We start from the raw sequence: 26,761 nt of genomic DNA, 5'->3' as shown, positions 1-26,761 counted from the left end.
TGTCGTCCAGTCCCAGTGAAAACTTACAAAAAACAGCAGCAGGAGCAGCAGCAGCAGCAAAATCGCTTCGATTCTGCCATTTTTTTTTTCCTTTTTTGCAACAATTTCAATTGACATCGTGCGATTGTCTGGGGGAGGGGTTTGGGGGGGGCGGGGAGCAAGAAGCAGTCCTCAGCTCAGTCGGGACGTCTGTCAATCAAACGAGTCACAATGATGGTTTGATTAAAATTAGCCCAATTGGCAGCCATTTTTCTTGTTTGGTGCCAATCGTGAAAAATCCAAAACAATAAAACAAAAATCAAATTTTTTCATTGACACCAAGTTGTTATTGGGAGGAACAGCACAGAGAGAGAAAGTATGCTGCATTACTATTTGGACAATTTATTATCTGTTATGGGTTATTGTTGTGAAAAGTCATGATTTTCAGAGATAAATGTTGTACTTTTTGTTTTTTAAATAGAATCGGAATTTTTGGGAGGGCAAAAAAAGCATTTTATTGCAAATGCGTACCTGCTTCCCAATATTTTTTAGTCGAGTAGTAGTCGAGCTTTTTATATTTTTCTTTCCAGCGTGTCCCAAATCCTTCGGTCTTAAATGAAGCCAAATTTCGATTTTTGGGTTTTGGGTTAGATTTTCTCGAGAGAAAATTCATTCAGAATTTAATTTTTTTTTTGTTGCCAAATTCACAAAATATTATTCATTTTTACAAAACAAACAACAACAAAAAAACATTATATGGCACTCTCATGAGATTTGCTTTAAAACGAAAATAAAATCTGCACCAAACTAGATGACATTCCTGCAGGATTTACACTCTTCTGCAAAACCTCTCCAAATAGTTGTATTTTTTTCTCAGCAAAAAAAAAGGCTAACATTTGTTTTTCAACTTTCTCTTGTACGATTATGACTTTTGTGACATTTTTTTTTTGTGTCCCAAATCCTCTGAACTGAGTCCAAATCCCGATGTTTTTATTTTCATGCGCGTATCAGACCCTCAATGCATCATGAAAAAAAATTAAATTAATAAAATCGGGGCACATCAACACTTACATCTGAACGCCCGGGTGGAAAACCTGTTGACATTCATGCGGCATGGCGCTGACGACCAAAAACAGACGAGAAAAAAAAAAATTAATAATAATAATAATAATCCAGGTAATAATCCAGCGGCCATTAAAGCTCAAGCGCGGGCGGGCGGGCAAGCGGGCAGGCCCCAAGTCGCCCAGACTTCCAAAAAGGGATGCTGGCCACACAGTATACAACAGTCACATTCGTTGCTTTCCCCACAAAGACTTAGTCAAGGACGGGAAAGTTTTCTTTTTGTTTTGTTAATCTTTGCGGCGCGCTCACTTGACGTACTCCGCCGACTTCCAGAAGTGTCCCGGGTGCGAAAGGCGGCGGTTGCGCTTGGGCAGTTTCTCCAGCAGCTCCACCAGTTTGGAGAAGCTGGGACGCTCGTCCTGCTCCAAGGCCCAGCACAGCAGCAAAATGTCCTGACACACACACACACACACACAAATAATAATAAGGGGGTGTCGATGCTGGAGAGTCCAGGGTTAGGGTTTCACATTCAGGTTTGAAAAATGGGTTGCGGTCTCCATTTTAGGACTTCAAGCTGGGGTAAGGCTTTCAAAGAAGGCTTTTAAACAAGGGCTGGGCGTTGAAAATGGACCAAGAGGCTCATCAGAGGATTTCAAGCCATGCTTGAGGTTGGTTTCGGAGGTAATGTGGATTTAGTGTTTAAAATTTGGGTTGCAAGTCAAGATGAACAAGGTTGGGTTTCAAATTGACGTTTGAAGATTGGGTTAGGGTTCAAAAAAAGGTTTCCAGTCAGGATCGGGTTTTCAAAATAGGGCTTCAAACACGGGTAAGGGTTTCAAGTCATGGTTGGGTTTCCATCCATCCATCCATCCATCCATCTTCTACCGCTTATCCGGGGCCGGGTCGCGGGGGCAACAGCTTTAGCAGGGAAGCCCAGACTTCCCTCTCCCTAGCTACTTCTTCCAGCTCTCCCCGGGGGATCCCGAGGCGTTCCCAGGCCAGCTGGGTGACATAGTCTCTCCAGCGTGTCCTGGGTCTTCCTCGGGGTCTCCTCCCGGTGGGACATGCCCGGAACACCTCAACCAGGGAGGCGTTCAGGAGGCATCCGAATCAGATGCCCAAGCCACCTCATCTGGCTCCTCTCGATGTGGAGGAGAAGCGGCTCGACTCGGTACCCCTCCCGGATGACCGAGCTTCTCACCTTATCTCTAAGGGAGTGCCCGGACACCCTGCGGAGAAAACTCATTTCGGCCGCTTGTATCCGGGATCTCGTTCTTTCGGTCACGACCCATAGCTCGTGACCATAGATGAGGGTTGGAACGTAGATCGACCGGTAAATTGAGAGCTTTGGTTGGGTTTAAAGAAGGTTAAAAAAAAAATTTGTGGCCTTAGGGTTCTTTTACTCGTCAAATTTTGGGCTTTGTAAATGATCAAAACTGAATAAGGCGCGCGGGTTCTACGAAGTGCCGTATTCGAAGGACAATGTGATGATTCGATGACTCAGTAGTGACTCAATATCGGCTTTGCTGAGTCAGTCGTGACTCTGTAGTGACTCGATTTCGACTCGCTGATGACTTCTTCGTGATCCGCTAGCGAATCGGTGGCGGTTGGGTTAGTGACAGGTTAGCGACTCGGTCACGACCTTGTAACGACTCGGTCGCGACCTTGTAACGACTCGATAATGAGTCAGTCGTGACTTGATGATGACGTTCACTCGAAAGCGACTCGGCGGCGACTGGGTCACGACGCGGATCGCCCCGGGGGAGCAAAGGCGGCCTCACCAGGATCTCCTTGCCCATGCCGGCGTGGGCCAGGCTGGGCTTGACCCCGCTGCCGACCTGCCACATGATGACCTCCGCCGGCTGACTCTTGTAAGGCCATTCGCGGGCGTGCAGCTCAAACCAAATGGTGCTGAAACGGAAGACAAACGTGAGACAAACGTTTCAATCCGGGCTCAAGTTTTCAAATGAAGGCTTCGGGGTCAGGGTTTCAATCATGAGTGAAAGTTTCAAAGGAGGATTTCAAACGCGGCTTCCAGTTTCAAGTTCAAATCGAGAGAGCGCAAGGTAGGACAAAGGCGGAAGGTCCATCTGCGCCGCCACCTCGAGGTCACCCCGCTGCTGCCCCGCCTCCCTCCGTCCCTGTGGCGCTTTTGCATATTCATGAGCTCTTCATTTTTTTTTTTTAAATTCCCTCACGACTATTTTTATCTCGCTCCGGTGTGACTTTCAGGAGTGGACGGATGGGGCGAGTTGGGACCTGTTGGGTATGCTAATTCCACCACGGCCGCCGCTTGCTTCCTTTCCAGCGTCCTCAGACATTTTCTCGAGGCGGCCAAATGACGTAAATTCCTTCCTTCACGCCGGATGAAAAAATCCGCTCACGGCATGGACACGGAATAGAAGCGCGGAGTCAAGTTGCCACCTTCAGACGTCGTGTGTGCAAAGATCCTTTTACACTGCCGGCAAAATTGAGATGATTTTTTTTTGTTCTTTTTGCAGGTTTTGGTTTCGGCTTTTCTTAGAGACGCAACTGGCGCAGGACGAGAGGACTGAATATGACCCGACGATTTTTCTGCTTGCCAAATTCTGCCCCATTTTCCATATAAATGGGGAGGATGAAGTTAAGGTTTGATCATGCGCCAGGTTAAAAAAGTGGATTTTGTGGGGGAGTTGGGGGGGGGGGTTCTTTGTTATGGCAAGACACCATCTGCGCCGAAAGACCATTTTCCACTTCCTGCAAAATCCAGTAATTATCCGCCTTTATTTTTTTAATGCGCCGCCGCACCAACTAAATGGCACCCACAGGGGAGGGGCGGATGAGGCTTAGGACGAAGTATCGGAGCTGCAACGGAGCCGGGGCACAACTCGTATGGAAGAGACCCTTTCGCACTGCCCACATTTGTGCCCGTTTGCCAAAAAAAAATGCCTTTTCCGGCCTACGCCGCCCGAAAAGCTTCAATGGCTGCTTCGATTAGCGCAACGCTGAGTCGACCGCTTTGATGATAATACTACTGTGAGGTCATTCAACGGAAAAATTGAATAGAAGAGCGGCCCGTGCACCAAATGGCGCATTACTGCCATCTACTGGCGGTTATGTGTCAGTAGTTTTTTTTTTTTTTTTTTTTGCTTTTTTTTTGGAGTATGGCTGCACGGCTAAGCGGCCTACCCGAACGCAAAGACGTCGGACTGTTTGGAGAAAGGCAGCTTGTCCTCCTCGGTGTTGGGAGAGAGCTGCCGGATGATTTCCGGAGCCAGGTGACACAACCAGCCGCTCGGGATCTTCAGCTTGTCTTCTCTCCGACTGCACGGTTGGGGGAAAATGATTATTATATATATATATATTTTTTTTTAATATATTTTTTAATTTTTTTTAGATTTTTTTTATATTTTTATATTTATATATATATATATATATATATATATATATATATATATATATATATATATATATATATATATATATATATATATATATATATTTTTTTTTTATGCCATCTGAGTTGAGGCAAGTTGCGACCAATCACCTGCCGGCTTGCAGAACCCCCGAGATGGTGAAGAGGCCGAAATCGGTGATGACCACTTTGCCGTTGTCGTAAAAGACGTTCTTGGACTTCATGTCCTTGTGGAGGATGCCTTTAGCGTGGAGGTAGCCCATGCCCTGCAAACGCACGCATACGGTTGGGGTTGAGGTCAGGGCACGGCACTGGCCACCGGCAGGGCATCTGCGTGTTGGCGTTGTCGCCGATGTTTCATTACCTTCACCATCTCTTGTGCGATTTGTCGCGTCTTGTTGGCGTCCAGGACGACCTTGACGTCGCGCACCACCGAATAAAGCGTTCTGCCTTTGCACAGGCTGCGAGGAGGAGAAAAAACACACATGAGAGGAGAACTGCCAACTAACCCCCCCCTCACCCCTCCCGAGCCCTCCCACTGCCCAAGCCTGCCCGGACGCTCTGAAAGATTCCGCCGCCGCTTCTCGCCTGCAGCTGTCAGAGTACACAAGCGGAACATTGGATAGATTGGATTGTAACGCGCATTAAAAAAAAAGTTCCTATTTCGTGCATCGCGTTTCCTTTACGGAACGTTGCATGTTATTTTTTTTTTATTTTATTTTATTTTTTTACATTTCCGGATCCACTTTTGGCGCTGAAGTAATGCAAATTTACCCATTGTGGGACTTATAAAGGTTATTCATTCATTCATTCATTCATCTTCCTAACCGCTTGATCCTCACTAGGGTCGCGGGGGGTGCTGGAGCCTATCCCAGCTGTCTCCGGGCAGTAGGCGGGGGACACCCTGAATCGGTTGCCAGCCAATCGCAGGGCACACAGAGACGAACAATGATTCGCACTCACACTCACACCTAGGGACAATTTAGAGTGTTCAATCAGCCTGCCACGCATATTTTTGGAATGTGGGAGGAAACCGGAGCACCCGGAGAAAACCCACGCAGGCCCGGGGAGAACATACAAACTCCACACAGGGAGGCCGGAGCTGGAATCGAACCCGGTACCTCTGCACTGTGAAGCCGACGTGCTAACCACTGGACTACCGGGCCGCCCCCTTATAAAGGTTAGCTTCACCCAAAAAAAAAAAAAAAAAAACGAGAGGTGAAAGTACACCAGCATGGCATCAAGTCTCCTCACGACATGGGGGGGGGGGGGGGGGGGGTGTGGATGTCATCGCAGCATATTCATGGAAATGTCTAAGCACCACCCCCCTGGTGTGCACCTGAGGACTCCCCTCCCCCCCATCAACTCCCTCCCCCCCCAATCACCCCCCGCCCACACAATTTCCCCAACTCCAGGTGAGGCGAGGAACAAAAAAAAAAAAAAAAAATGACCTCGGGCCAATGAATCATGCATACTAATGAGCAACAAAAGCGCAGCAGCTCCAGAAACTCCACAAAAACCATGCGCTGATTATGTAACCGCTCGACACATAATGTATGCATGCGGCTATCGCACACGCGTATGAAACCACCGCTTGACTGAATACGCCGCCGCCGACGGAATGTGGGCAAGCGCAGCGTGCGGCCCGATGACTCCGCCGTCGAACGCGAGGGCGCTAGCGAGCGTTCGAACGGCAGACAAGACCGGCCTACCTGGTGATGATGGCCAGATGCGGCGGACTCATGCAGGCACCCATGAAGAGGACCACGTTCTCGTGACGCGTGTTGCGGTAGGCCATCACCTCGCGCTTGAAGGCCTTGAGTTGGTCCTCGTTGTCGCGCTCGATGTCGATGAGGCGGATGGCCACTTCGCCGTGCCAGCGCCCGTGGAAAACTTTGCCGAAGCGACCCTTGCCGATCATTTCGCCTATCTCCAGCTGCTCGAAGGGGATGTCCCACTCCTGCAGGAAAATGCTGGTCTGGCTGGCCTTGCGCGGGAAGTTGCGGGCCGACAGCAGCGACAGGTTCATCTCCTCAAACTCGTCGCCCGATTCCTCGTCGTTGCCCTCCTCGTTCTGAAACGTCACGGCGACAACATTAGCGAGGCAACTTCGCCGGGTCGGAGATTGACCAAAAGTTAGCAAAGTGAAAGTTGCTCGGCGTGTCTGTCATGATTAGACCCACAAAAACGCAAAAAGCCAAACACCAAAACAAACAGAAAATCTGCCATTTTAGACAAAAATTGACGAGGAACGCCATAAAGTATTCAGCCCGCGAAAAATGTGACACTTTGCAACACCTAATTTGGTCGACATGTTCATCACGATGAGACCCACCAAAAAGTCTCAAGGAGCCAGGCGGCACATTCTGGAATTAAAAAAAATCAGCACCTAAGGTCAGTTGCACATTGCGACATGAAATTTGTCCGATCGGCTTTTTTACGTTGACCCACCAAAAAGTCTCAAAAAGCCAAGCCAGAAAAAAAACAGGAAGTATGCAATTTCTATTTGAAGTCGACATTTTTGGGCTCTGTCGGACTTGTAGAATTCTGTTATTCTGATATTTGGTAGACATACACGGAAAGAAAAAAAAAGTTTCAAGATGCCAAGCTTGAAAACACGCCGGAAATCTGCCATTTTGGTTTTATTCCGGCACATCAGCATTTCTCTAGAATGATATTTCAAAATTCAGACCACAGCGTCATTATTGCTTAGCGCCATACATTCTGTAGCCATTTCGACGCTCAAAAACGTTTTGAAAAATAATCATACGGGAAAAGGCACTGGAAGTCTTTCGCTTTTGTTTGACTGAGACATTTTGGCTCACTCGCGTCTCCAAAATTGAATTGAAAAATTCAGCCACCGTGGTCAGTGTTACTTAGCAACATGAAATTTGGTAGACAAGTCCAGAGGAAAAGAAATGTTGGAAGGAGATCGCAAACGCGCTTCATTTACTTCTCCTACACAACAAGCGGATTTGTCTGACGGTGAAGCGGGACCAAAGTGTTTCTGTTCCCGTGTCTCTCGGTCTCACTTATGTCACATTTTCCTCTTCGTTTCCATCATGAGGAGGCCAACAAAAAAAAAAGTCCCATCAGCTAATTTGGGTTGAAGCAGATGTTTTGGTTCAGCGGCTTCGTCTAGAATTGTACGTATAAAAAATAATAATTATCTGTAGCGTTAAATTGGGTAAGCATCTCCATCCAGAGGAGACCCACAAAAAAAACACCAAAAAAAAGTGCAGAGAAAGCATCATGTCCATCATGGGAGGCCAAAAAAAAAAAGTCTCATCAGCTAATTTGGGTTGAAGCAGATGTTTTGGTTCAGCAGCTTCGTCTAGAATTGTACGTATAAAAAATAATAATAATTATCTTCAGCGTTAAATTGGGTAAGCATCTTCATCCAGAGGAGACCCACAAAAAACACCAAAAAAAAGTGCAGAGAAAGCAAAAGTTTCGAAGGGCCGGGGTTTTCCATTTTAGGGTCATTTTGGTACTTCAAAATGAAACGCTGCCGAGAAATCTTTTGATACGCCGCTTCCTTTCAAACTTGCGTGGAAGACGAAGGAACGGAATTAACGACGCTGTCACTCTGCGCACTCATTTCGATGCAGGGACGACGAGTTTGCATTTCCTCTTGGTTTGGTTTGAAATATGATGCCTTGATGGCTAAAAAACAAAAACAAAATTGAAGATATGAAAGGGGAAAACAGCCGGAGGGGGGCCGAGGGAACTCACTGGAAGATTCATTGCGATTTTGATTTGAAACATAATGTATTGCAAGGGTGAAAATGATCTATTCCGAGATGCCTACTGGAATATTCTTCAAGGCAATTTCCATGGCCATTCCCCTAAATATGTCATTTTTCTTGCGGGAGGGAGGGAAGACTTTTCCTTCGCGACACTTCTTGCTTCTGACGCACAACTTACCCGAGGGCCGAAATGATTCCCGCTTTTTGCAGCCGTCAGATAAAAAACAAGGCGCACTCAATATAAAAAATAGACATGAGAAGAAAGATTGACTCACGTCGGAAGTCGGCTCCACTTCGATCTGAAGCAGAGGGTTTCCCTCGTTGCTGCAAGCACAAATAAGGTCTGTCAGAAAATACCGATGGCAAACTTTCCGAGGCTGTTTTTTGGGGGGGGAAAATTTGTGATCAGATAACTGTCGGTAATGAATGTCGTCATGTGGAAAGTGGCTCGTTCGGTTCCGACTCAAATTGCAATTTATTCCTTCGTCTGGCTCGACCCTGCCACGGTTTTGATGTCCTGTTCTTGCCCCTTTGATCAGAAGGAGAAACGGAGACCCTGAAACTTATTTCACTTTGTCAACATGAAATTTGGTAGACATGTCTATCATGTGTAGAGCCACAAAAAAATAAGTCTCCAGAAAGTCAGGTTTGAAGCAGCCATAATAGCCTGAAAGTGGCTTGGGTGCACGGCCTGTTTTTTTTTTAATTAAAAAAAGAAATAAAATTCAGTCCCTGAAACTTGAGATTTGGTGGTAATGACCATAATGTGTGAACCCACAAAATCGTCTTCAAAATCCATGAACCAACCAACACACAAAGTCTGCCATTTTAGTTTGAAGAAAACATTTTAGGGGACATTGGGCCAATTACCCCCCCCCCTCACGCCCTCCCCCAATATTTGGTGGTAAAGACCATAATGTGTGAACCCACAAAATCGTCTTCAAAATCCATGAACCAACCAACACACAAAGTCTGCCATTTTAGTTTGAAGAAAACATTTTAGGGGACATTGGGCCAATTACCCCCCGGCCCCTCACGCCCTCCCCCAAGATTTGGTGGTAAAGACCATAATGTGTGAACCCACAAAATCGTCTTCAAAATCCATGAACCAACCAACACACAAAGTCTGCCATTTTAGTTTGAAGAAAACATTTTAGGGGACATTGGGCCAATTGCCACCCCCCCCCCCACCCCCCAGCAAGTGTTTTCAGAATTCAGACCCCAAAGTTAGTTTTACTTGGGTAGCCATGTCTATCATGGGTCGACCCACAAAATGTCACGAGAAGTGTAACATTTTGGTTTCAATCCGGAAATAAAAATTCAATTAAAAAAAATGAAAATAAAGGTTTGAGAGCTTGTTTTTTTTTGGGTGGGGGGTTGTTTTTAGAAATTCCGCCCCTGATATCCCCAAAACGACTTGGTTAGACCCCAAAAGGATTTTTTTTTTTTGTGGAGGCTGGGGGTGGTCTTGGGAGGAAAATATTTTGTAAAATAAATTCTCAAAACCAGTCTCGTTTAGCAGCATGGAATTGGATAAAGATGCGTATCATGAGTCGAGCATCACAGTTTGGCCGTTCGACTCCAACGGGTCCAATTGGTGTGCTGACATGAGCCTCGGATGAGGTTGAAAAGTGTCACATGGTCCTCTTCGGCTAACATTGGCCAGAAAGCCAATCCAATATGTTCCTGTCTCGCTGTGTGGCCCTCTCACATGGGGATTAAAAAAAATAAATCAATAAAAACCCGCTCCTCGCTTCATCACCGTCGTAGGGCGGCCATCTTGACAAGATAAGGACCTGATTTCCTGCGGCGGCGCTGGCCTGGCGCCTCTAATGAGGAGATCCCGCGGGGACTTGTCGGGGTTCGCCACCTGGCCATTAAGCCGACACGCTCCGGATGCCACATGTTGGACATTCTCCGCAGAGAACGACTTGATGCGTGTGTGTGTGTGTGTGTGTGCGCGTGAGACGCCAGTTTACTCCACTTGTGAGAGGAAGCGTGGACAGATGCGTAGTTGGGTAATGGATCCGAAGGGAGGCAGGGAGGGCTGAAGACGTAAAAACCAAAACCAACAGGAATACATAATAAAATATAAATGCAAATTAATTCAAGGAAATCTGTGCGGAAAAGCCTGTTGGGGTTTTTTTTTTCCATCTGTGTTTCACTGGAGACACAACGGAATAACATCAGAGACCAAACTTCTCAAGGTGAGAAACAAGAGTAGAAAACGTGACAGGCAGTTTGATTGATTTTCACATGAATGGGATGTCCATAGCGCATCTGATTGAGGTGTCATTCCATTTGGTCATAAATTGAGGTGATGATATGGCAAGAAAATGAGCGTGACGCCACCGCGGCCCTTTCAAAATAAAATGAGGACGCGTGGCATTATCAGCGATTGATGAATTCCCCGCCGGCCGCCTTGGCTGGCTGGCTCGGGAGCGTCTTGTTGACTCGCTGACGGACGGCGACGCTGATCTAATCAACGTCTGGGTCGAGAGGCATCGCGTCTCCTCGTCTCCTCGCTTCCCTCCCCGCCGAAATGCGCCTGGCGTGGCCGGCGTAGCGTGAAGCCCGCCAAGCGCTAACATTAGCCCGCCGGTGATCGTCTTCTCTCGCTGCTCCACTGAGCTTTGCTCGCCTTTACGACCCGGCCAAAATCGTCACATCGGCAGTCGGAAACAGATTAAAAAATAAATAAAATAGAATAATGCTAATGAGGAGTACTTGATGTGTGAATACTGGAAAGCAAGACATACTTTGAGTCATATTACACCGCCAAAACATTCCCATTTCTCAACAAACTATCCTCCTGCCGACCCCTAAAAAAAGAGCTAATTCGTGAGATTCACTTTTTCCACAAAACAAAATTCCCAAATCAATGCAGAAATTTAAAAACTGGGGTGTGGGGGGGGGGGGGGGGGGTGAATCCTAGCCCCTCCACATTTCTGTTTCGCACTCTTTTGAACTGGCATACCTTGCAAACAAAAATCAGGGACTTTCCCCAGCGACGTTTTTAACCCGGCGGCATTAAATGCAATGCGGTTCATTTATGATTTTTTTACTGACGAGCTTCACGCCGCAAGTAGAACCTAAAAATAGTCTCATCACATCTGACCAACGAATATCCCGACCATGAAACATCCGAGTCGGTCCTCTGACTCAATATTCCTAACATCGTCGTTCAGCGGGAGGCGGGGGATGACCAAATGATTTCCCAAAAGGGAGTGCCCCCCTCCCCGGGGAAAAAAAGATCCACTCTTAGCAAGGGTCTTCAAAAAAAGCTTTTTGGGCTGCTGCTTGATGAAGAGGACCGGACAAGCTCATCGGCGAATTTGCCTCGTGATCTAAGTGACGCTGACAGCGCCGAGCAAGAGAGACCGACAACGTGTGTTCCGAGGAATTTTTTTTGGGGGGGGGGCACTCAAGACGAGGCCTTTCAGTGTGCAGGAGCAGCAACAGAAAGACAACATCAGCAATGTTTGGGGGGAAAAAAACATTTTCCCCTGTCTAAGGTGATGATGATGATTATTATGATCATTTTTTTCAAAATAAAACCTTCTTTGTGACTTGTTTCGTGTAATGCAAAGCAGACAATGTACAGTGTAGTACTTGTTTTTGCGGCTAAATGTCAAGATGTTTTTAACCGGTAATTTATGTTGTCCATAATATTCATTCATTCATTCATCTTCCGAGCCGCTTGATCCTCACTAGGGTCGCTGGAGCCTATCCCAGCTGTCTCCGGGCAGTAGGCGGGGGACACCCTGAATCGGTTGCCAGCCAATCGCAGGGCACACAGAAACGAACAACCACTCACACCTAGGGACAATTTAGAGTGTTCAATCAGCCTGCCACGCATGTTTTTTGGAATGTGGGAGGAAACCGGAGCACCCGGAGAAAACCCACGCAGGCCCGGGGAGAACATGCAAACTCCACATAGGTAGGCCGGAGCAGGAATCGAACCCGGTACCTCTGCACTGTGAAGCCCACGTGCTAACCACTGGACTACCGGGCCGCCTTGTCCATAATTTTTTTTTAAATGGACTCCTTTTTCCAGATTTGCACTTTTTACCAAAACGAAGAGAAACTTCGGGAATGTAGCTCCTCCTGTGCACATTTTCTAAAGTGATTCCAACCAACGTAATATCGGCGGACTCACCCCGGTTCCGACAGGACTGGATGCAGGATGACTTGCGGCGCTCTGCTAGGAGGAGCCTCCGGTGTGACGTCTGGGAAATTCATGCACGGGAGAAAATGTCAGCAGTGACATTAGCATCAAGGCCGAGATTCAGATTTTTTTTTCCCTAACTTTTGACGTCACGCACCCTTTTCAACATCCCAACATCACACCACTGGATCATCGCGGCGCTGCAAAGCGACTTCCGAGGTGCGGGCCACGTAAAGTTTGTGCCATTCGCTTGATTTCTTTTGTTTTTTGACTGGCCTCGCAATAGCAGCAGCAAAGCAGCAAACAAACTCACTTGTGGCAAATGCTAATGAGGAAAACGCATTAGTGGGAATAAATTGAATTGACAAAAGTGAAATGTACAAACAAGCACAGTAAGTGGACTCCTAAGTGGATCATTAGTGGACGAATGAGACGGATCCAGCACGCCGCGTACCCGTTTATTTATCGCTTAGGTCAGACAACATCGAGTTGAAAGATTTTCAAATCGTCGACACCCTCTGGGAAACGTGCGAGGAGTGTGTGGGTTAAAACATATGTTTCTGGCCATTGGTCGAGTATAAAGAGTAGCAAGGGGGTGCGCCATCTCTGATGAGTTAGAAAAGTGGGGGGCGGAGCTTGAAACGTTTGGGAAATGCTGTCCAAGATTTTCTAACCAAGGTAGATGGATGTTGAAGATCCATCTTATCCATCCATTTTTTTAATCCATTTGTCACCCCGAACTGGTCGCCAGCCAATCGCAGGGCACACAAAGACGAACAAGCATCCATGCTCACAATTGTGGGAGGCAACCAGAGCACCCGGAGAAAAGCCACACAGACAAGGGAGGGAAAACATGCAAACTCCATACAGGAGGACCGGAGCCGGAATCCAACCCCGCGCCTCCGCGCTGTGAGGCGGACACGCTAACCAGTCGCCCGCCGTGCCGCCATGTCGAAGTTTCTCGTCAATTTGTGCAGACTTTTTTTGTTGTTGTTTTGAGAGAGCGCGCGAAAGACCAGGGGTGCCCCAACTCTGGTGGAATCAAAATTTTGCGATTTTCTGGACCTTGACTTCAGACATTTTTGTTGATTTCAATACAAATTGGGGTTGGTGATGGCGCGAGGGGTGCGCCAACTGTGCCGAGGTATTATCGCGGGGGTGCGTAGTTAACATGTTTGAGAAAAGTCCGTTTTCATCGGTTTCACCCAGAAATTTCTGCAATCATTTCGTATTTCGATCGATGCGAGGACCTCTGCCGTGAATGCAACTTTGGACTCAAAAATGTGCGCAAAAGTGTGAAGACGGACGGGCGCTGATGAAACAATTGCCAAGGACAATTCTGTCCTCAAAGAGCCACAAATGCTGCTTTTTGTCACCATCAATGACAATTTATTCTTTGGGGATTTCATAGCCATACTGTATATATATTTTAGATATATTCAATGGGAATGGAAAAGACTGCAAATAGCAAAAAGAATACAAAGGCAACATACCTGGAAATATGAACTGCTGTTTATATTTGAAGTAACTGGACGCTGCGGAGAGACCAACAACTGCTGTTAGGGTTTCACAATTCACAATTCATTCATTCATTGATTCATCTTCCGAGCCGCTTGATCCTCACTAGGGTCGCGGGGGGTGCTGGAGCCTATCCCAGCTGTCTCCGGGCAGTAGGCGGGGGACACCCTGAATCGGTTGCCAGCCAATCGCAGGGCACACAGAAACGAACAACCATTCGCACTCACACTCACACCTAGGGACAATTTAGAGTGTTCAATCAGCCTGCCACGCATGTTTTTGGAATGTGGGAGGAAACCGGAGCACCCGGAGAAAACCCACGCTCACATTCACACCTAGGGACAATTTAGAGCGTCCAATCAGCCTGCCATGCATGTTTTTTGGAATGTGGGAGGAAACCGGAGCACCCGGAGAAAACCCACGCAGGCCCGGGGAGAACATGCAAACTCCACACAGGGAGGCCGGAGCTGGAATCGAACCCGGTACCTCTGCACTGTGAAGCCGACGTGCTAACCACTGGGCTACCGGGCCGCCAATTCACAATTCTTGTTTTGCTTTTTAACGTCAATCATTTTGAGTTGTCAGATGATTTGACATGTTCAACGGGAACAACCGTAAGTAGCGTTTGGTCCCCTGGCCCCCCCCTTGAAACAGTCATTCATGCTTTCATCACACTGGATTACTGCAAATGATTTTGGAGACAGACAATCCTCCATCAAGCGTCTCCAGTGGGTCCAAAATGCCGCCGCTCGCCTCTTGGCTGGTACTCGTAAGAGGGAGCACATCATTCCGACTCTGGTATCCCTTCAGTGGCTCCCGAAACATTTTAGAGTTCTTTTGAAGAACCTATTGTTTGTTTTCAAGTCATGAAAGCTCCTATGCGGGTGCCCGATGCCTCAGGTCTGAGGACCGGACACGATTAGCGGAAGCTCCGAGGGGGAATCGAGCCTTTTCCGTTGCAATGAATAAAACAAATTTTTATTCTTTGGCTTTTGACTTGCTTTTTAGTCGAACTGTTTTTGTGCTCTCGGCTGTCTTTGTGAATGATTTCCGCCGCACGTACAGCGCTTTGTATAATTTGAAATACAGGTCGAGTTGAGTTGAGTTTTGGCGGCCACCAACCGGTCAGGTTGAAGTGCTTCTGTTGCCGCGCCGACTGCGGCGAGGGGTGCAGCGGCGAGGGAGGCGTGGCGCTGCTAGGCGGCGGCGGCGCGGGAGACGACGGCGTGGACGAGGTGGTGGACGACGGGTTGCTGCTGGAGTCCGGCTGATACGGCAGGGAAATGGGATCCTGTGGACGCAACAGCAAAAAAAAAAAAAAAAAAAGCAAAAACAAAAGCAAAAACAAAAACAAAAAGCAACAGCAAAAACAAAAACAAAAGCAAAATCCTGATGCGACGGGTACCAAATGTTTTGGAAACGTCAAAAACACAATTTAAATAAGTGTAGGTTTCGGCATTTTTACAAGCACGACGTGATTTGGTGTCTTCATTGAAGGGAACGTTCGCGTTTTTGTAAACATCAAAGACGACGGAAAGTCTTCAAAGACCCTAAATTGTGCGATTCCCCAAAAATGAACACAGATTCTGTCCTCGCTGAAACCTCGTTGACGTGTCGAATCAACATTGAAGATGATTTGGCCTTTTCGGAAGCGACCAAGACGAAATTTGAGGGTCTTCTTGCAACTCCAAATTTTGCTCTTGCGGGCAACTTCCACGAGTTGACCGTGACGCGCCGCAATTTTGAGATTCCCGCGGAGGTGACGACCCGGCCGACAGCGATCGCCATGGAAACAGAGCTCATCGGAGATGCCGCAAAGGAGCAAGAGGAGGAGAAGAAAAAGTACCCCCCCCCCACGCCATCCACCCCCCCCCCCCCCCTCACGCGTGTGCCGACTCACCTTGTTGATTTTGTTGGTTTTGGGCAGAGTCTGACTGACGTGCAGGTCGCTGTACCTGAGCGGGTTGTTGATGTCGCACGGCACCGACTCGGTTCGCACCAGTCGAGCGACTGCCAGCAAGACACAAACACACACACACACACACACACACACAAATGAAGCTTTTGAGAACCCAACAAAATCCGCCGAACGGCGTTGCAGAAACGAGCGTCAAAACGACTTTCATTTGGTCCTTCAAACATTTTGTTATTATCGTACTGGAAACGGAAAATTGGCTCGAGCTTGTTCATTTGTGTTCTTTACCTTGAATTACTCCTTGGTGGTCTTCTCTCAGCGGAGAGCGAGAGGTGTATTCAAAAAAAAATAAAGGGGGGGGGATAAATGATGGCCATTTTCTTCAATGTTTGACGGCCGCGTCGACATTTCCTTCACGAGCCAGTTTATAGAAAAGCCGACAAATGTGACGATAATCAGGTGGGGATTAACACCCGCAGAAGCGGCGCTAGCTTAGCTTCCATGCTAGCTTAGCTCCCAAGCTAACCGACATTTACAATGATGCGTGTGGCCACCAAAAAAAAAGCTCACATCTCCGAATCACAACGTATAGTAAAAATGTTTTCAAATGCCCGCAAAAGACCCGCAAAACACTGAAGCTCATTTTGGGTAGATTAAAATGGAATCACAAAAGTAGCAGTTATTTTTTTTTTATTGAACAATGACAGAAAATACTTGAAAATGATTATGAAATTAATAATAATCACTTTTGAAATGACAAATGAGCAGAAATACCAAATATTGTGATTTAGTTTTTTTTTTAATCAAGGAAGCTTTTTGTTTTTTCATGTTATAGATACATTCATTCATTCATTCATTCATCTTCCGGACCGGCCAATCCTCACTAGGGTTGCGGGGGTACACCGTGAATCGGTTGCCAGCCAATCGCAGGACACACAGAGACGAACAACCATCCACACTCACACTCACACCTAGGGGCAATTTAGAGTGTTCAATCAGCCTGCATGTTTTTGGAATGTGGGAGGAAACCGGAGCACCCGGAGAAAACCCACGCAGGCCCGGGGAGAACATGCAAACTCCACACAGGGAGGCTGGAGCTGGAATCGAACCCGGTACCTCTGCACTGTGAAGTCGACGTGCTAACCACTGGACTACCGGGCCGCCCATGTTATTCCCAAAATAGGAGTTAGGTGCTTTTTGGTGGTGGTGGGGGGGGGGGGGGGGCAGCAACAATAAAGTGTTGGGGAGGGACTTTACAATCACATTGTAGGAAATTTTGAAACCATTTATCAAAGGCAAACGGTCGAGCTGGCAGTGAAAGTGACGCGAATAGAAAAGCACGTACTGTATCTGCAAGATTGCCAATTGTATCCCCCCCCCCCCCCCCAAAAAAGTGTTTTTCGTGTTACCTTTGAGGGATTCTCGGCCGCCTCGCTGGATGATGAGTAGATGGCAGGGCGGAGCTTCTTTGGTGCATTTGTTGTGGCACTTCAGCCTAAATGCGTGCGCACATGGTTGCACTCAATGATTGCAAATGTACAATAGAATACAATTGAACACAATCGATTAAATCCCACAATGGAGACATTCTGCTTTTACGGCGGCAAAGTGGATGCTGCGGCACCACGTGAAGAAATTAAGACGACATATGCGGAGAATTACTTTTTTTTTTTTTTTTTTTTTTTAAAGCCCTGCAGATGTATAAAAACCAGGACAACATTTAGACAAAGAAAATCGCCGAAAGTCTGTTTCGTAGATTTCGTCAAAGCTTTTTAGTAGACAAAGCATGTTCAGTGTTCAATTATCAAATTGATTTGTCATTTCGATGTAATTGACACTTTGGTAGTCAACAGTCGAAATTTTTCTTTTTTTTTTTCATATATTTTGGGGTGTCTGGATCTGGAACACATTAACTGGATTGACATGATTTCCTATGGGACACGATGCTTTGGATTTGGTATCATTTCAGATTTGGAATTGGAATTTGGATGTTGGGGTGTTTTTATAGAATAAAAGAAAATGTTGATTCGACACACGTTGTCTGGATGGCAACCAAAACGGGAAAAGGTGAACTTTCGGAAACGTGGAGCTACGTACTTGCAGTTTTTACATTTGAGTCCAAACAGCATTCCCTTCCCACACACGGTGCATGTCTGCGACATCCAGTACTTGGTGGAAAATCTGCACGAGAAGAAGAAGACAACGACGGGAGGTGGATGACGGCGACGGGAAAAATTGCGCCGGTGACATTTGGGAACGCCGCCTCTAAATCGGAGCGACCTTTCAATGGGGTCAAGTGTTGGCCTTCCGGGGCCAGGCTCCCTTTTTTCTTGTTGTTGTTTTTCAAAACACCAAAATCAGATTTTAATCGGGGCTGAAAATGTCCGGTAGACCTTCCGAGAATGTTTACGGGCTGAAATTTCAAGGGTGTGGACCAATAATTGATCGTCAATTTGAAATTCGGGCTTGCCTGTGTATCAAAATAGGTTTCAAATTAGATGCGTTAACACCATCAACCATCATAGAGTGGAAAAACACCGTCCGCCCATTGTTGTCTTATTAAGGCGAGATATTCCGCCGCCTTTTATTCGTTTTGCCGCGTCACCCCCCCCCCCCCCCCCCCCCCGAAGGTGTTATTTGACAGGCGAGACCGGCACGTCAGTCACCGTGCGGTCTTCAAAAAGACAAGGCGACGGTGTCAGAGCAAATTAGTCACCTGCCATAAACCAGACGGCCGCGCTCCAAATTGCTTGTTCTCTAACGGCTTTCGTTTGTCTGAGAGGCGGCGCCTTCCACGAGCGCCCGCTTTACAGGAAAACTAAAAAAAAAAAAATATTCGAGTAAATAGCCGTGGCGAGCTAGCTGTGCCTTCAGTAAGGACTCGGTTCACCTGCCGCATTTCTGCAGCCAATCAAAACTTTCTATTGGATTTCCATTTCCATTTGATTCCATTTTGATTGACCCACGGGGTGAAAAGAGTCTTCAAATAAATCAAGTCACTCGATTTAAAAACAAAACAAAACAAAAATAGGGGGGAATTTTTTTCTACCTCCTTTTGTTTGGTGTGCATGGAACACATATCTATCATATATATACTGTATATATATATATATATATATATATATATATATCTTAGATCAGGGGTGTCCAAACTTTTTGCCAAGGGGGCCAGATTTTATGTGGTAAAATGTCGGGGGGCCGACCTTGGCTGACATTCTTTACATTGAACAATATTATTGTTCAACAAATTTTAGTAAGCCAGTCTGTTTCACATTTCCATTTTTATTTTAATTTCAACAATCTTAAGAATTTCTTTTGGTTCATTTGAAACAGGAATTTGAAATATGACATATCAGTCAATATAAACACGGAGTGATGTCTTGTTAACTCGTGAGTGATGCCCTCTAGTGTCTAAATGCTATTACTCATTTAGTGAATGCTATTACTCATTTAGCCACTAGAGGGAAGCAGTACTCTATGAAACATCACTCGCCAGTCTACGAGACCTCAGTCAATGCAACACGTGTTCCATTGCGCCCAACCTGCGGGCCAGACGGCACTGATTTTATGACGGGGGCCGAGAGCCGGATGAAATTCGACCGCGGGCCGGATTTGGCCCGCGGGCCGGACTTTGGACATGCCTGTCTTAGATCTTAGATTTGTTCTTGATTTTACTGCTTGGTGCTTTCTACCGCCTTTATTACCGATTCGTCTTACTGTTTATTGTGTATGTTAAATCGCTCCATGTACAACACTTTGTATGCAGCCATGGCTGTTTGAAAGTGCTCGAGAAATACTCTCGACTTGACTTGACTTGACTTGATCTAAATAAATGGCCGCCGCGGTCGGACTTTGCTGAAATTTGTGCAAAGCCACACACCCACGTTGTGGAGGTTGCCCGAACGGGTGCCTTACGTAAGAGGCTCCCCCATCCCATCCCCTGCCTTCCCACACTCACCTGTGTTTGATGGAGTTTCCCAGATCTCTTCGGGGGATCTGCGGGGACCAGCGAGGCACTGACAGAGTGTCTGGCGAGGGGAGACAAAAGGATTTCCTCAACATGGCGCAGACAAAAACCAAACTCAAACAGTTCCCAGGTGTCTTTTCAACATCAAACCGACCCGACCCGAGCACCTGCTTGAAGTCAACGGGCAAAGTGCCCTTGTGCTTGGTAACGTGATTGGGGTGAGGGGGTAGGGGGGTGGGATTAGGTGTCATTTGGGTTTTCTGCATCAGTTTTGTTCCACTTTTCCCCTTTTACGCAACTATGTAGCATCAGCATCCTGGTCTGGTGATTTTTTTAGTTGCAAGACTTGTTCCCATAGCCAACATTTGCATTTTTTGCCTTTTATCAACCCACTGAAAAATCCAGCCCGTTCCAGTGGAAGCATTTTGTAAATTGTTTTTTCTTTTTTTTTTTTCCTCGTGATTCCATTGAAATTCTTGAAAATTGGAATAAAAAAATAGGTGGATGGCAACCCACCTTACGTCTGACCCCGACATCATGACAATCATAACAATATTGACTAGAAGGGCAAACGTTACTCGATTAATCGACAACTAATTCATTCATTCATTCATTCATCTTCCGTACCGCTTGATCCTCACTAGGGTCGCGGGGGGTGCTGGAGCCCATCCCAGCCGTCTCCGGGCAGTAGGCGGGGGACACCCTGAATCGGTTGCCAGCCAATCGCAGGGCACACATAGACGAACAACCATCCACGCTCACACTCACACATCGGGACAATTTAGAGCGTCCAATCAGCCTGCCATGCATATTTTTGGAATGTGGGAGGAAACCGGAGCACCCGGAGAAAACCCACGCAAGCCCGGGGAGAACATGCAAACTCCACACAGGGAGGCCGGAGCTGGAATCGAACCCGGTACCTCTGCACTGTGAAGCCGACGTGCTAATCACTGGACTACCGGGCCGCTCGACAACTAATTGATTATCCAAAAAAATCAATCAATATTCTTGCTCTTCAATCGTTCGGAGCCATTGTTGAAATTGTCCAAATCTTCGGAACGTCAGCTTCTAAATAGGTCAAGAGTGGTTCGTTAGTTGCAGCCCCAATATTGATCAAAAGTAATGGTGATTGTAATTGTGGCCGCAGTCATGCAGCACGACTACCCCCCGCGTGATTGTTGATTGGCCGACGTAGCTCAGATCATTTTAATTGATCCGCTCGGAACTTTATTGATTTGCTTCATTTTAATACGAGCGATAATGATCCCAAAGCATGGCTGCTCCTTGTCAAAGCGCAGGCTGCGACAGTGACTTGCTGACAGTTAATCTCATTTTATGGCTCCATATTGCCCCCCCCCCAACCCCCAACATCGCCCCCCCCCCTCCCCCGGCCCCCTCTTCCTGTTCCCGCAGCCCCATCTTCTCGGCGCTCCGATGCGCGTCTCAATTACACTCAATCAAGCTGATAACTCAATTCAGAGCAGGGGCGGTGGGAGGGGGGGGGGGCATGATTGGACGCCACTCAGCACTGCTTAGTGTCTTTGTGAGTCTGCGGAAGGGAGCACACATTTGTGTGTGTGTGTGTTTTCATGGCTTTGATTACACTAGTACCTTAACTTAAGAGCTTCATTCGTTCCAAGACCAAATTTAATTTACTTGTACATTTCCCTGAACTGAAATGGCATTAAATTAATCCATTCCAGCCCCCGCCCACCCCCTCCAAAAAAAAGTGTTTTAAATAAAGGAAACGAGCACCGTATTATATAAGAAACAACCAAAATAAGTAAAGCGTATTCTTTTAGGGATGTTCAATAGCTTTTGCTTTTTCAGACCGATAACCATGACCAGTATTAACTTTAGTACGCGTACCTTTGATATATAAATTGTTAAATGTTGACCAAACACTTGACTTAGCGATATGATATTTGGTGGGCATGTCTATCATGTGTCAAGCAACCAAAAAGTCTCGAGAATCCACACCTGCAAAAACAACCAGCAAGTCAGCCATGTTGTGGTTGTCTTAGCAAGTCAGCCATGTTGTGGTTGTCTTAGCAAGTCAGCCATGTTGTGGTTGTCTTAGCAAGTCAGCCATGTTGTGGTCGTCTTAGGCTCATGTTCTACTCCCCCTTTGGGTAGAAAGTAAACATTTTGACATGGTCACGACTTCTAAAATGATTTTTAAAAAACAAATGAAGCCCCCGATGCCAGTTTCATCAGCATGACAAAGTCAGATATTCTTTCTTAGCTAGCGCTACTGCTAGCACCTTAATCTCTCTCGCTCGCCCTGAAAAGCTGAGCTAGGCTAAGTACTGCCTGGGGGGGCCACGTCCGATCGGACTGGAGACTCTGAGGGGCCCTTTCAGGACCCGTGAAAGTAAAAAGTATGATATGCTGTGCTTTTATTTTGAAAGTTGTGCTTTTATTTGATGTTGTTGCAAGCTAGCAAGAGCTACGTTGCCAATTTAGTGACGTCTTCGCTTTATTTAGTGACTATTCGGACACCTCTAGCAACTATTTTTTCCCAAAAAGAGATTAGCAAAATGACAATAGAGCTCTTCACGTGAGCGACCGTTTTATTTCCTGCACGGTGGAGGGAAGACGACCAAGAAGATTTGGACTTATAATACTCTGTCTTGGCTGTATGACTTAACATCGCTGTCAATAATATACTTCGCCCATATCTCTAAATTTGGCAGTCTGACTAGAAACGGCTAAAAAAAGTTGGCGGTTGGCGCGCAAAATGAATGAACGAATAGTTTTGTTTGAAATTCTTTTTTTTTGCGATGATAACAATCGAAACCATATCTCGATTAAACCGCATCAGTTTGATGAAAACAAGAAAAGGTGCTTTTTCAAAACGCATACCAAATGACGTTGCACAAAGTTGGCGTTAGCATGCTAACTAGGTGCTCAGCGAGCGTTCCACTTCCAATTCGCTCACTTTATAAAAGATGCTTTTATGTGGGTATTTTTTCCTGTCATGAATTCTCCTGATTCATTTGCCACAAATTGGATCCCGCTTCCTCTTCGTGTTCATCTTGGATGTGGAGCGACTTCATTTTGTAGGTGCACTCTTTGCCACCGCTCGCCCCGCATTTAAATTTAGCACGTCCTCCGAGCCAATTTCTACACGCCGAGTCTCAATGGGACCCCCCCAGTCGGTCGCTAGGAGACGCGTGACGCAAGGCGGCGGGCGGGTGGCCGGGCGGCGGCAGGCGGCCGCTTTGGAGTGGAGTGACGTCACCCCGCATAGAAAAACAGTGGCAGCAGTTTGCTGGACCATTTATATCGTGGCCCAACACATCCCACATTCGCTCCGAGTATGTGTGTGTGTGTGTGTGTGTGTGTGTGAAGACACACAGTGGTGGGAAGTAACTAAGTTGAAATACTTTTACTGTCCAGGCGCAATTTGCCAGCACTAAAAATACCCTCAATGACCAAAATACATTAAAAAAATTCTTCTTTTGTTTCATGGACCTTGGAACAGTCCGGAGAACTGTCTGTAAAAGTTTGACCTTTGACCTTTCTGACTGACGCAAAAAAAAGTAAGTCTTTAAAACAAGTTTGCAAGGTTTTGCCACCTCCGATTTGTTTATTTATCTGTCCGAGTAGCGTGTTAGCGCCTCTCGGTGGCGGCCGGGCTATGCGACAGGGCGGCGGGGCCTGGCCCCCGGGGGGGGCTCTTCATCAATTTTGCACCACACCTGCGCTGGTGGTCAGAAGCACAGCAAACACAATTGCTGGCATGAAATTGGTTGCGGAGGCTGCGAAAAGCAAGAGAAAGGCGGTGGCGGCGGCGGTGGTGGTCCCAGACCCGTTTATCAGGCTGCAGGTGTGCAGCTTGGCTCCAAGACATCAAAAAGGCCCCGATGAGCACAATAAGCGCACGTTCACGTTCAATGAAGACAAATTAGCTTTGGTGGGGAGAAACGTCGGATCAAATTGTCCTTGATGTTTGCGAAAGTACGAAGTGGGAAGCTGCATTGGAGAAAGTTTTTCAGGTTTTTCGAAAGCCTAAAGTTGTCTTTGATGTTCACGAAAATGTTGGATTGCTTGGTCGGCGCTCTACAAAACATGCAAGATTGCGACGAGCCGGTATGTCAAGAACCGATTAATCGATTAATCGGTTGATTAATTATTCATTCATTCATTCATCTTCCGAGCCGCTTGATCCTCACTAGGGTCGCGGGGGGTGCTGGAGCCCATCCCAGCCGTCTCCGGGCAGTAGGCGGGGGACACCCTGAATCGGTTGCCAGCCAATCGCAGGGCACACAGAAACAAACAACCATTCGCACTCACACTCACACCTAGGGACAATTTAGAGTGTTCAATCAGCCTGCCACGCATATTTTTGGAATGTGGGAGGAATCCGGAGCACCCGGAGAAAACCCACGCAGGCCCGGGGAGAACATGCAAACTCCACACAGGGAGGCCGGAGCTGGAATCGAACCCGGTACCTCTGCACTGTGAAGCCGACGTGCTAACCATTGTACTACCGGGCCGCCCTGATTAATTATAACTTTTAATTATATAATAATTAACCGATTAATCTTGTTTTCTCGGATGAGTCAAAGAATTCGATTTTGATGCCTCCGTGTATGGATGTACGGTTGCTAGCATCTGTCAGAAAATGGGAGCGAAAAAAAGATTGCAAAGGTCTTGTCTTGAAAATAGAAAAAATAACCGCGGTAGCCCTTTGCATTCATCAGACGTAGCTCCCCATTTTCTAAAGTTTGTCGATGACTACATCGCAGGCACTTCACGAAGAAAAGATTGCTTTCGATTTTTCGGGATTTTGACGGCCTGAAATGGATTCGGTGACTCGGTTCCTCTAAACCGCGTTGCTGTAACTTGTCCAATCAAATGGGCGGAAGGCGGCCGTCGCCAAATTGGGACTCCCATCGGCGAGAAATCGTTTGCGTTGACAGCGAGCCAGATGACAAAGCGTCACGGCCGGACGTCCCGGCATGACAATGAGCCTGCGCCCAACTCGCCGCGCTATTATTCCGCCTCATGTCCCGAATGCCATTTTTCCTTTACTTTTTTTTTTTTTAAATCTAGCGACGCTAAATCGAAGAAGATCCATCAGCCCTTCCCCTTCCCTTTTGACACGGGCTCCATTATTCCCCCGTTTATTCCTCAGCTCCCCGCCGTTTCCGCGTCCGCAAGCGCCCGTCTAATGCTTTCCCGCGCCGTTCCTGTATAGCACATTAGCTGCGCATAAACGACGCGGCGGCAGCGCCTCGGCTCCCTACGCCCGCCCGCCCGCCTCGGCGCCTCATTGTTCACCGGTGGCAATTTGCAGCGGCGGGCGCGCTTAACGTTGAAAAAAAAAAGAAAAAGCACAGATGGGTTATGGAGATGAGCGCAATTATGGGCCGGGGAGAGGCAAACGACAACACACAAAAGGACCCCCCCCACCCCCTCCCAACCCACCCTAAAAAAGAAGAAAAAAAAAATCAAGAATTTTCTCCTGAGATTAGATTGTTTTTGATGTTAGGTTCCTTGATGTTAGGTTCAATGACTAAATTGTCTTAGCTGGTCAGCTTTGAGATGAGATGAGATGAGATGAGATGAGATGAGATGAGATGAGATGAGATGAGATGAGATGAGATGAGATGAGATGAGATGAGATGAGATGAGATGAGATGAGATGAGATGAGATGAGATGAGATGAGATGAGATGAGATGAGATGAGATGAGATGAGATGAGATGAGATGAGATGAGATGAGATGAGATGAGATGAGATGAGATGAGATGAGATGAGATGAGATGAGATGAGATGAGATGAGATGAGATGAGATGAGATGAGATGAGATGAGATGAGATGAGATGAGATGAGATGAGATGAGATGAGATGAGATGAGATGAGATGAGATGAGATGAGATGAGATGAGATGAGATGAGATGAGATGAGATGAGATGAGATGAGATGAGATGAGATGAGATGAGATGAGATGAGATGAGATGAGATGAGATGAGATGAGATGAGATGAGATGAGATGAGATGAGATGAGATGAGATGAGATGAGATGAGATGAGATGAGATGAGATGAGATGAGATGAGATGAGATGAGATGAGATGAGATGAGATGAGATGAGATGAGATGAGATGAGATGAGATGAGATGAGATGAGATGAGATGAGATGAGATGAGATGAGATGAGATGAGATGAGATGAGATGAGATGAGATGAGATGAGATGAGATGAGATGAGATGAGATGAGATGAGATGAGATGAGATGAGATGAGATGAGATGAGATGAGATGAGATGTCCTTTATTCGTCCCACAATGGGGAAATTTACAGCCTCCAGCAGCAAGAATGTAGGTAGAAAGAAGAAAGGAGAAAGAAAAAAAAAAGGATCCGAAATAGTTTTGGATGCACTGGATTCTTCCGAGACAAAATGATTTTTGACGTTCCTGAAAATCATTCACCGGTGAAGACACTCGCCGTCTTTGACATGACGGTAGCGTAATTTTTGTGGCACTTTTAAGAGTGTGCGCCACTTTAGATAAAAATAATAACACATCGGATTGCCATCGTGCTTGCTCACTGACACTGTGGCAGCGATATTGTAAAGTTGGATCAATATTTTTGCATCTCGTCTTCGCCAAAACAGCGCACTAGCTATTTTGGTTTTGATTTTAATGCGAGGCGATTAAGAGTCATGGCACTGTTGGTATCTAAATAAAGTGTTCCAGATGCGCATGGAAGTCATGAATGAAAAAAGGAGAAGCGGTCTTACTTGCAGAGGGCGTTTCGGTGTGCACGGGTGGCGTGGAGGGCACGAAGGAGGGGAAGAAGAAGGATCTGAGGGAGCGCTCGGTGCAGTGCAGAGGCGAGCGCTGGCCGGGTAGGAAGGTGGGCAAGTTCTCGCAGCTGCCCACGCTGCTGTGGATCTTAAGGTTCAAGGGCTTGCTCTTCTTCTTGGCTCTGAGGGAGAAGCACAGAAAAGATGTTAGCGACGCGGCGGAGCGCGCAAGGTCCGTGGCGCTCAAACAAGAG

General features: G+C 46.8%; 1 protein-coding gene across 3 annotated transcripts in view; it reads right to left on the bottom strand.

Moving 5' to 3' along the window:
* Positions 1-1,311: 1,311 nt before the first annotated feature.
* ksr2 (kinase suppressor of ras 2) overlaps positions 1,312-26,761 on the bottom strand; it is a 49,322-nt gene continuing 23,872 nt past the window's right edge. For 2 of the 3 annotated variants that reach the window (XM_052068911.1, XM_052068909.1), the window contains 16 exons: positions 26,502-26,689; positions 19,744-19,813; positions 17,883-17,966; positions 17,195-17,280; positions 16,074-16,094; positions 15,771-15,880; positions 14,993-15,161; positions 13,846-13,887; positions 12,344-12,413; positions 8,460-8,508; positions 6,148-6,509; positions 4,800-4,896; positions 4,568-4,701; positions 4,210-4,344; positions 2,823-2,952; positions 1,312-1,493 (listed from right to left, as the gene is read on the bottom strand). In XM_052068911.1, the coding sequence (XP_051924871.1) occupies positions 1,347-1,493; positions 2,823-2,952; positions 4,210-4,344; positions 4,568-4,701; positions 4,800-4,896; positions 6,148-6,509; positions 8,460-8,508; positions 12,344-12,413; positions 13,846-13,887; positions 14,993-15,161; positions 15,771-15,880; positions 16,074-16,094; positions 17,195-17,280; positions 17,883-17,966; positions 19,744-19,813; positions 26,502-26,689 (1,894 nt within the window). In that variant the 3' untranslated portion in view covers positions 1,312-1,346. The remainder of the gene's footprint in view (positions 1,494-2,822; positions 2,953-4,209; positions 4,345-4,567; positions 4,702-4,799; positions 4,897-6,147; positions 6,510-8,459; positions 8,509-12,343; positions 12,414-13,845; positions 13,888-14,992; positions 15,162-15,770; positions 15,881-16,073; positions 16,095-17,194; positions 17,281-17,882; positions 17,967-19,743; positions 19,814-26,501; positions 26,690-26,761) is intronic. The other variant, XM_052068910.1, reaches the window with a different exon arrangement.

The sequence above is a fragment of the Hippocampus zosterae genome, chromosome 6 (genome assembly GCF_025434085.1).
Source record: "Hippocampus zosterae strain Florida chromosome 6, ASM2543408v3, whole genome shotgun sequence".
Taxonomy (NCBI): Eukaryota; Metazoa; Chordata; class Actinopteri; order Syngnathiformes; family Syngnathidae; genus Hippocampus; species Hippocampus zosterae.
Note: the sequence above shows the minus strand (reverse complement) of the source record. Positions and strands in the feature narration are given on the sequence as shown.